This window comes from Gadus morhua, chromosome 2 (genome assembly GCF_902167405.1).
Source record: "Gadus morhua chromosome 2, gadMor3.0, whole genome shotgun sequence".
Classification (NCBI taxonomy): domain Eukaryota; kingdom Metazoa; phylum Chordata; class Actinopteri; order Gadiformes; family Gadidae; genus Gadus; species Gadus morhua.
In genome coordinates, this window is record NC_044049.1 from 3,300,969 (window position 1) to 3,311,235 (window position 10,267).

Genomic DNA, 10,267 nt, shown 5'->3' on the forward strand with positions numbered 1-10,267 from the left:
GATCACACTGACTCACCCTCTGCTCCATGCTTCCCTCCTCGCTTTCTCCCGCTCCTCATTGTTCTTCTCTGTTTGGTGTTTCCATTGTTTTGTGTTCTTCACTCTCCGTCTCTCTCACTCCCTGTCTCCCTCTATCTTTGTCAATCTCGCTCTCTCTGTCTCCATCTCTCGCTCTTGGCCTCTGTCTGTCTGTCTGTCTGTCTGTCTGTCTATCTTCTCCCTCTCGATCACTCTCACTCTCTCTCGATCACTCTCACTCTCTCTCGATCACTCTCGCCCCCCCCCCTCTCGCCCCCCCTTCTCTCGCCCCCCCCCCCCTCTCGCCCCCCCCCTCTCTCTCTCTCTCTCTCTCTCTCTCTCTCTCTCTCTCTCTCTCTCTCTCTCTCTCTCTCTCTCTCTCTCTCTCTCTCAGCGATGGCGTTCCTCCGCCTGGCGTTGACGGCGTGGGCGTTGGCCGCGTCCTGGCGCCCCGCCGGCGGCCAGGACCCTGACGACCCGTCGGGCCCGTTGCCGCGGGGCTGCGGCTGGGGCCTGGGGCGGCCCTACACCCTGCTGTGCGACCTGGACGCCGTGTGGGGCGTGGCGGTGGAGTCGGCGGCGGCGGGCGGCGCCCTGGTGTCCCTCCTCCTCGCCCTGGCGCTGCTGTGCCGCCTGCGGGGCATCGGCGAGGCCGAGAAGCGCAGCGGCGTGGGGCCCCTCCTGCTGCTGCTGCTCGGCGCGCTGGGCCTGTTCGGCCTCAGCTTCGCCTACCTCGTGGAGCGCGACGAGTCCCTGTGCGTGCTGCGCCGCGCCCTCTGGGGCTTGCTCTTCGCCGTGTGCTTCGCCTGCCTGCTGGCGCAGGGCGTGCGCCTGCGGCGGCTGGGCAGCGGCCGCCGGAGCCCGGGCGGCTGCGCCCTGACCGGCCTGGCCCTGGGCCTGAGCGCCGTGCAGGGCATCATCGCGGCCGAGTGGCTGCTGCTCACCGTGCTGCGGGAGGGCCGCGCCGCCTGCCAGTACCTGCCCGTTGACTTCTCGCTGGCCTGCAGCTACGTGCTGGCGCTGCTGCTGGCCGCCCTGGCCGCCGCCGCGCTGGCGCTCTGCGGAAAGGCGCGGCAGTGGCGCTGTCACGCGGCGTGGCTGCTGGTCACCTGCCTGCTGTCGCTGCTGCTGTGGGCCGCCTGGGTGGGCTTCTATCTCTACGGCAACGCCTGGCTGGGCCGCTCCCCCGAGTGGGACGAGCCGGCACTGGCCATCGCCCTGGTGGCCCAGGGCTGGCTGCTGCTGCTCTTCCACGCCATCCCCGAGGCGCACCTGTGCATGCGGCCCCCGCCCCAGCCCACCGCCCCGGACTACTTTGACACCTCGCAGACCTCCACCCGTCTGCGGGAGACCAGCTTCGACGAGGACATCCCTCTGTCCCACCGGCAGTTCGTGGAGAACCAGGGCTACGGCTACAGCGACGAGGGCACCCCAGGTACGCTGCGCCGCGCTAGCTAGGACCGGGTGGGGGTACGGGGAGGTGCGACGGGGGGACCAGGCTTCACTGGGTCCACACCCCATCGACTGGGTTCCGGGGGCCCACTGTCAACAGTCTTTGTCAGCATATTGAAAAAAAGGCGTCTGCGAAGCTAGTGGTCCTCTACTAGTCCAGCATCAGGACGGGTCACTGCTCGTTTAGTCAAGACCTATAATTAAAAATATATTTACCAACATTGCAGTAATTAACAATGCCTTCCTGTACTGTTGAGATATGGATAGAGGGAAAAGCTACAACCATAGGGGCTAAACTCGATAGTAAGCCATTAAAACATGGCTAAAAGACATGGGTTTCTTTCTCCAGATTAAGTTAAGCCATGTGATCTGCGATCCACTCAAAACACCCCCGCGACCCACTTATGGGACGCGACCCAACAGTTTGAGACCACCATGCTGAGCAAATTCACAGCCACCAGTCTGAGCCGCAGCAGCACTGGGAAGAAGCACTGGGAATGACCAAAAGGTGTTCATCCCAGTGACCGGTGATAGATGATCCCCTGGGGGACAAGGCGGCTCTTTGGGGATCGATGATTACCTCCACAGTCATCATCGTTGGGCACGAGACGAGGAAGAGGACATGATGATTCATGACCGTCCTGCGTCAGAGCAGCCATCACATCCAACACATATCTGACTCTCTCCTCCTCTCTCTCTCTCTCTCTCTCTCCCTCTCTCCCCCTCTCCCTCTCTCCTCCTCTCCTCCTCTCCTCCTCCTCTCTCTCTCTCTCTCTCTCTCCCTCTCTCCCCCTCTCCCCCTCTCCCTCTCTCCTCCTCTCCTCCTCTCCTCCTCTCCTCCTCCTCTCTCTCTCTCTCTCTCTCCGCGCCCCCTCTCCCTCTCTCTCCCCTCTTCCCCTCCCCCTCTCCCTCTCTCCCTCCTCTCTCTCCCCTCCAGGGATGCGAACGGGTGGAGGAGGAGGAGGCGGTGGCGTGGGCGGAGTCCCGGGTGTTGTGGGCGGAGTCGGCCCCGGGCTGGTCGGGGGAGCAGGAGGAGGAGGAGGAGGAGGAGGAGGAGGGGGCGGAGCCGGCAGCCACCACAACGGCAGCACGGGCGCCCGGCCCAGCGCGCCGTTCCGCAGCAACGTGTACCAGCCCACCGAGATGACCATGATCCTGAACGGGGGAGCGGTGAGTACTGCACCTCAGACCCAGGTACCCCCCGCTCAGCACGCCGCTCAGCACGCCGCTACCCGCCCGCTCGCTCGCTTCCGCCGCAGTGAACCGCATGGGCGCCCACACACACATTCAAACGCACACACGCATTCAAACGCACACACGCATTTAAACACACACACATTCAAACACACCGACACGTTTAAACACACACACACATTTAAACACACACACATTCAAACACACACACATTTAAACATACACATTCAAACGCACAGACATACACTTTCAAACGCACACACAAATTCAAACGCACACACAAATTCAAATGCACAGACAGACAGACAGACAGACAGACAGACAGACAGACAGACAGACAGACAGACAGACAGACAGACACACACTTACATGTGTGCGACACATTGGAAGATCCAATGCCACTCACACACAAAACACACACGCACACACAAATGCGTTCGGCAATGTACGCAAAAGTCAGATGCAAAACACACACATCCAACATCCAAGATGTTGGATGTGTGCATGTGTGTGTATGTTTGTGTGTTCTTGTGTGTGAATGACATTGGATCGTCCAATGTGCCGCACACGTGTATTTGAGGGCACGCTTGGACCGATTGTGTTTGTCTGTGAATGGGAGAAGAGCCCGGTGCACGCTTGTGTGTGGATGACGCAGGCTATGACGTGCGTGTGTGTGCGCTTGCTTGCTTGCGTGTGTGTGTGCGCGTGCGATTAAACTGCGAGGCTATCTCCTCAGTGAGTGATGCGAGGGGACCCAGAAGCCTGTCAGGCCCCCACACTGGCCCCAGGATGAATGGGCCACTCGGGCCGGCACAGGTGACTGCCTCCCAGATACTGCCGTTATAAATAACCCCCCTGGCCAGGCTCGGCGCCGCCGCCCTGCGGTCCTCCGCCTGGAGGTCCACCCTGCTGAGGCCAGGGACCGGCCAACGCTCAGGCTGCGTGGGTCGGTATGGCGACACATTAGTGCCATAATTCACTAATGTGATAAAAGATGCATTCGGGCGTATTATATTATTCCACACGCGTAGATATTAACTGCGAGCGCGCAAATGATCTCTTGCGCGCGCAAATTACCTCAGCGCGCGCAAAACAGCCTATCGCTCGCGCAAATTACCTCAGCTCGCGCAAAACCTCTCGCGAAAGATGTTTTTACGCTCTCGCTCAAATTTAATTTTGGCACTATGTGGGAGGGAACCAAGGCAGGGCGGGCTTTCCTATGATTGGCCGTTTCTGAAGCGCGATATTTGATTGACAGCCCTCCTCAGCCCTCCTCTCATTCAATTCTGAATTGTACAGTAAATGGCTGAAACGATAGTTACTTATTGTAACTCTAGATTCTATGAGTATAGGCGCAGCCTTTTAAGGCTATCGCTATTGGGTTATCCCTAGGCGTGAGCCGTAGCACTGAAAAATTTGTAATCCCCGACCACCAACAGCGTGGGCCTCAATTACGTCCGCGTGCGGCGTGCCTCAACGACGTCCGCATTTCGCAGATATAGTCGGGCGCCGGCGGACGTTCTGCTCCCAATAAACAGCTTTTCTTCAGCTATTTAAAGGACAATGAGGCCGACACTTAAAAGGCTGCGCCTATACTCATAGAATCTGGAGTTACAATACGTAACTATTGTTTCAGCCATTTACTGTACAATTCAGAATTGAATGAGAGGAGGGCTGAGGAGGGCTGTCAATCAAATATCGCGCTTCAGAAACGGCCAATCATAGGAAAGCCCGCCCTGCCTTGGTTCCCTCCCCCATAGTGCCAAAATTAATTTCGAGCGAGAGCGTAAAAACATCTTTCGCGAGAGGTTTTGCGCACGCTGAGGTAATTTGCGCGCGCGAGAGGCTGTTTTGCGCGCGCAGAGATCATTTGCGCGCTCGCAGTTAATATCTACGCGTGTGGAATAATATAATACGCCCGAATGCATCTTTTATCACATTAGTGAATTATGGCACTAATGTGTCGCCATAGGTCGGGAGATCAAGTCCCGAAACCTTCACGTCGTCCAACTATTCCGAGTTCGCCGCATTCGCTGAGCATGCATTAAAAGCGAACGCGGTGCCGGATGCATTAAAGATGGCGGCGTATGAATGATGTATGTGCGCGCTTGTGTACACGTAACACCTCGGCGTTTTGCAGCCGTGTAAATGCCTGGTGGCCTGCAGTAAATGAAACAACAAAGACACGCGCATGTGTGTGAAGATGCATTTGTATTTGCTAGCGAGAAACAGAGCATTACATTCTCTCCCTCTCTCTCTCTCCCTCTCTCCCCCCCAGGTCCCTTCTGCCCCTCCAACCTACACTGGGAGGCAGCTGTGGTGAGCATGAAGCTGAACAAGTCGAGGGAGAAAGAAAGAAGCAAAAGGAGAGAGAAACGGACAGAGGAGGAGGAGGAGGAGGAGAAGCAGGAATGACTAGACCCTTGAGGGATTTTCGGTTGTTACGGACTCAATCATGGACACCAACCAGCCCTAACCCATCCCCCAACCCCCCCCCCCCCCCCCCCCTCACACACTGCCCCGAACCCCTTTACTTTCTGTGCTTGGTCCGCAGGATTGACATTTGCTGTGTGTGCCAACCGCCAGTAACTCCTGATGTGTGTGGAGTGGGTAGAGCTAGGTCACCCTGGGGTGGGCGGGGTCAGATCTGGGGTCGCATCCTCTTGAGTGGCACCTGTAGTTCACCTATAGCACACCTGTAAAACACCTTTTGGCTGCTCCACGAAAAATAGCCAGAAAGAGAGGGTTGAAACCCTGAAACAAATACTAAGGCCGACTTGGCTCCAAAAAGATTAGCCTCTTCCCCCGAGACTATCGCACTGTAAGCACTATCGAAAACTGTGAAATCTCTCTCTCTCTCTCTCCCTAGCACTCTCTCTCTTTCTCTCTCTCTCTCTCTCTCGATTGCTACCACAGTGCGAGTATCCTTTCTGGGGACCCATGACATGCTGGCGCATGAATCAGAATAATTTGGCTCTGTCCTCCAACCACAACTCCTGCTTGGGTACGCACAGGGCACAGCTGTGTGTGTGTGTGTGTGTGTGTGTGTGTGTGTGTGTGTGTGTGTGTGTGTGTGTGTGTGTGTGTGTGTGTGTGTGTGTGTGTGTGTGTGTGTGTGTGTGTGTGTGTGTTTCTGACTGAGAGTGAGTGCTTATTATGTGTTCATACCCCCTTCATCTCAACTTTGGACAACCGTCACACTTAGACTCTGTGCTCGGTCCAATATGTTATAACCGGCAATCATCCTCACACACACACACACACACACACACGCCCCTCTAAACCTGACACTTCTCTCAGCGAGTACAAAAACAACAATCAATCACCTGCCTCTCCGATACATCAGTGAGGCCTGCGTCGGGACGGGGTTCTGATTGGACGAGAGAGGTGTCAGTCAGTGGCTCTTTTGTGAATCTAGGTCAGACTGCTGTGAGAATAGAGGCATGGAGCTCTCCTCTCTCTCTCCCCACCCCCACCCCCACCCCCACCCCACATCTCCGGTGGCCATTGGCTGTCTGGAGCAGCCCGGGGAGGCCGTCGCCTCGCATCAGCCGACGAGCTCTGAAGGAACCAGGGTCGTCTGCACGGCGGGGCCTGCCCACATGAGCCGATGGGGAGGGGGGTGTGGCAGGAAGGGGAGATCTAATGGGGGAGATTGGATGATTCTTACAGTGTCTTTGAGGGGTGGGGGGTGGGGGAGGGCTGGAGGGGGGGGGGGGATCACAGTCAGGGTCGGCTTTATTTGGTGCTACATTCATCTCCTCCTTCGCAGCGGGACGTGGAGACATGCTGACGGGCCGTTCACTCTCACACGCATGCACACGCACGCACACACACACACACACGCACACACACTCTGGCCGAACTTAGAGCCGCCCATTAAGTATGGTTGAAGGACATCGAGACAGAGAGAGAGAGAGAGAGGGGCAGAGGGAGAGCGAGAGGCCTGGTGACTCCTTGCGGTCTCCGTTTACCGGAGCCTGAGTGGGCTCCGGTTGTACAGGGAGAGGTGGACTGAGGGCAGATCAGATGTGACTGTTCTTAAAGGCGAGGAAGAGGAGAAGGACAGCTGGGAGGAGTACAGTGACCGGAGGTTAGCCTCAGTGCTTCTCCTGTGACATTGGCAGTGTGCGTGTGTGTGTTGACAAGAGCTGGTATAGTGTCGTTTTTATGTGTGTCAAGAGTGAGAGGAAGGTAGTGAATGCCCTTACACGTGTGGGATGAGAGTGAGTGAGTGTGCGTATTCACATGTATGGTTCTGTGTGTGCGTATGTGTGCGTGCGTGTGTTACTTCCTGAAGTAAAGAAGCCCCCCCCTGTCTGTTTCTACGGGGAAAACAACAGAAAGCAGAGTTCCCCGCGCCAGCGCGTCTCCGTGCCAAGAAAGACTCTGGTTTCACTAGAGTCTCCCATTTCCCCTCCTCCCATCCTTCCCAGTCCACTAGCTGGGTGACAGTCTGTGTACAGAACTGTGTACAGAAAGCGTGCTATACACCTAACTGACTTTTTTTTTTTTATTAATGTGTAGATTAAGTTTAGTTTTCAGCGGTGACACCAACACAACACTGTACGTCCTCACTACTGCTTTCGTTGGATTGCTTTGCATTCAGACATTTTGCCTGTTCACATTGAATTTTCCCTTCTCTTGTGTCTTTTTCCTGATTTGAATTCATTTTATTTTGGGTATTTTCTTGGAAATGATTGGACATGATTTTAATTTTGACTGTGTTTAACCGTCAAGAAAAGATGACTTGGGAGGTTCCGATCGGGTTTTTATTTTTGCTAAAATATTGTTTCACCCCAGTGCAGTCCCATGATGATCCGTCGTGACTACAGTGTTCTGTCGATGTAACATCTAATGTTCTTTCTTTCTTCTATAAACCGTGATGCTCCACAAACTCTGTGCTGCCGGCAACGGCACAGTCTGTAATATAATGAGGGGAGCGAGGAGGGCCGCGAAGGTCAACGACCCTTGACCTTTACCCTATGCTCCTACCAGTGGACCTCCACCCCTCCGAACTGGGGGACCAGGGAGGTCATTCAGCCTACAGTATTGTGTGTGTCATCGATGGGGTCCTCCACGGGGGGGGGGCTCTGCTTCGTACCCCAATACGAGCCCGTCCCAAGCTCTCCATTTGGGGCCGTACAGGGTCAGAACTAGGGTCTGGGGCCCGGTCTTCTCTGGGGGGCCCCCAGAACGGGTCGGGGATCGGGGAAATGGAAACCGGTCGGACAGAGAGGAGATTTCCGTTTGACGGCCCAGAAAACACTGGAGGAAGGTTTATCCAACATATTGTGATGTTTTCACTCAAACGTGGAGTACACGAAAGAAGAAAAATAATACTACGATACCGTGACTTTGTAGATCTTTTGCACTCGTTGACTACCTATCTGTGCATGCCCATTCACCACTTCTACATGTGAAGCCCTTTTTCTCAGGCCATGCTGTCGAATACCGATCCTATTTATGTCAAAAAGGCTTTGTGACTACAATCATATCTTCAGTGTATACGAGATCACACCGTTCAATATATATCTATAAATGTGTGTGCGTCTTTTCCTGAACATAAACAAAAAGGATGCCAAGATTTCAGATTTGTTTTTAAAAAAAAGGAAATGGAATCAGGCGGCCGAGGGGAATTGGGTTATCGCCGGTCGGTTGACTCTCGTAGCCGGAACCGACGACTGAAGGCAGCGGAGTGGGGGGTAGAACGACGAAGAGACAATTTTAACTTAGGCTGTGAGTGGAAAAAAACAAAAAAACAAAAACAACAACAACATACTATGGTGAGATTTGTGAGATTTGCACAACAGTTCTCTTAAGTGTTACATTCATCGTTCCCCGGTCCTGTTGACCTCCCTATCCTACCTGTAGGTCTGACTAGGTTAGTCCCTGCTCCCCACCCATGGTCAGGGATCACCCTGCCATCAGACTGCCCTGTATGACAGGAGGGGGGGGGGGGGGGGTGCTGGGTGGAGGGTGCGGCAGCTGACGGAGGTGATGCTAGTTTCCACTGCTGTGACAGTGAGTGCAGTGACACAGCATGCCTATGTATAGAACTCGTTCCCCCCGGATTAGACGAAGAAGAAAAAAATGGTGAACTCACTTTGTTTCTGTAACTGATCCAGGCAAAAAAATGAAAATATATATATATGAAAAGTTCAATGAAAAAGTTCAATAAAATTGTCATGTTTGTAGGTAACTTTTAACGGCTGTGGTCTTTATTTTTCTCTTTGCGCGGTCCGACGTGTGAACGTAACAATGTGACAAGGTGACACGGTAACAAGGTAACAAGGTAACAAGGTAACAAGGTAACAACTCCACTCAAGGATATAGGGGTATCATATTTTGGTGCCGGTCTTGGATAGAATCACTAAGCAGACTAGTCCTTAAGGGATGTTTACTGGCACGATCATGAGTACATTTATTAAATCCTAAACAAACAGAATCTCTAAATACCAACAGATATTCCAGCTTTGAAGCTTCCCACTCTGAGATCCTCAGACAGGCCATATCTGCTGTACTGAAGCCCTCCCCAAGAGACTTGTCTCACAGTCTCTAAATAATGGATCACCCTGGGGCTCCTGTTTACTTAACCAACCACCAGGCCTTCGCCCGATTGTCTCTCCCTCTTCATCCGTGACTCACCTCTCGTCCCGACAAAGAACGTCATCTCCGAGCTGCTCTCGGCCAGACCCTCCGTCGCCCCACCGCGCACGTTCCCCCGACGACACATCGGTCTCAGCGTCAGCAGGCGCCCTTTGTATCGGATGTCCGGTCGGCTCCCAGAAAACGAAACAAGCGGGTTTTTTTTATCGCACGCGTCGGGCTACAGCAGCTGTTTCTCAGGCATCCCGATACCTGCAGAGGAACCAGATATATGAGCTTGTCCCCGGCTCGCCCCCTGCCAGCCACAGAGGGAGATTAATATGGCATGGGTAAGACAGGGGAAGATGTAGGCCTACTAAAGAAACCAATGATGGAGGAGGCAGGTAGCAGAGTGTCCTTATATGGAGCATGGAGAGACCCCAGGGAGCGTGGAAACGTGCCAGGAAGGCACTCTCCCCCTGGTTCAGGTAGTCTGACCCACTGAGAAGTTTAATCACCGTCCTAACCTGCTTAGTGTTCATGCGAACGAGGAATTGCAAAGTCAAGTCGCTGATTTTTCTACGTCTTTATTTTGAACGTTTCTCGGTTGGGACAGGATTGATGAGGGTTTGAAGCACAAAGGACGACGTTGCATTTTCCAGCAGGCGAGGGATCGGGCAGGAGTCACATGACGAACACTCGTACTCTTCACTAGAAAACATGTAAATATCATTAAAAAGGCGAAGGACCAAGATGGAAGATGAATGGATACATAAAGCGTCCTGTATATAGTGGACGTTGCATGTCTAAAACACCAAAATATATCAGGGTATAATACAATTGACAGCTGTGACTGGCAGGTTCTGCAATAAGAAAGGACATCTGATCGTATATTTGTACTGGTAAATTAAGGCCTGGAAACAGCTTTCTGTGTGATCTTGTGGCATCCTGTTTAATGGAAAGTTGTCAGCCAAACATCACTGAACCTCCATTCTGTCTCCTCACACGGATTCAC

General features: G+C 53.8%; 2 protein-coding genes across 4 annotated transcripts in view; one reads left to right on the forward strand and one right to left on the reverse strand.

Moving 5' to 3' along the window:
* Positions 1-386: 386 nt before the first annotated feature.
* gprc5ba (G protein-coupled receptor, class C, group 5, member Ba) lies at positions 387-8,873 on the forward strand. 2 transcript variants are annotated; one of them, XM_030343967.1, is made up of 3 exons: positions 387-1,453; positions 2,408-2,664; positions 4,943-8,873. In XM_030343967.1, exons 1-3 carry the CDS (start codon positions 415-417, stop codon positions 4,985-4,987), a joined length of 1,341 nt encoding a protein of 446 aa, XP_030199827.1. In that variant the 5' UTR covers positions 387-414; the 3' UTR covers positions 4,988-8,873. The 2 variants fall into 2 exon arrangements, with proteins under 2 accessions (XP_030199827.1, XP_030199835.1); XM_030343975.1 differs by having other exon boundaries at positions 388-1,453; positions 2,408-2,640.
* A 291-nt stretch (positions 8,874-9,164) lies between these two features.
* Positions 9,165-10,267, reverse strand: part of iqck (IQ motif containing K) — a 15,996-nt gene continuing 14,893 nt past the window's right edge. Inside the window, exon 9 of one of the 2 annotated variants that reach the window (XM_030343994.1) lies at positions 9,165-9,963. In XM_030343994.1, coding sequence (XP_030199854.1) covers positions 9,815-9,963 — 149 coding nt within the window. In that variant the 3' untranslated portion in view covers positions 9,165-9,814. The other variant, XM_030343985.1, reaches the window with a different exon arrangement.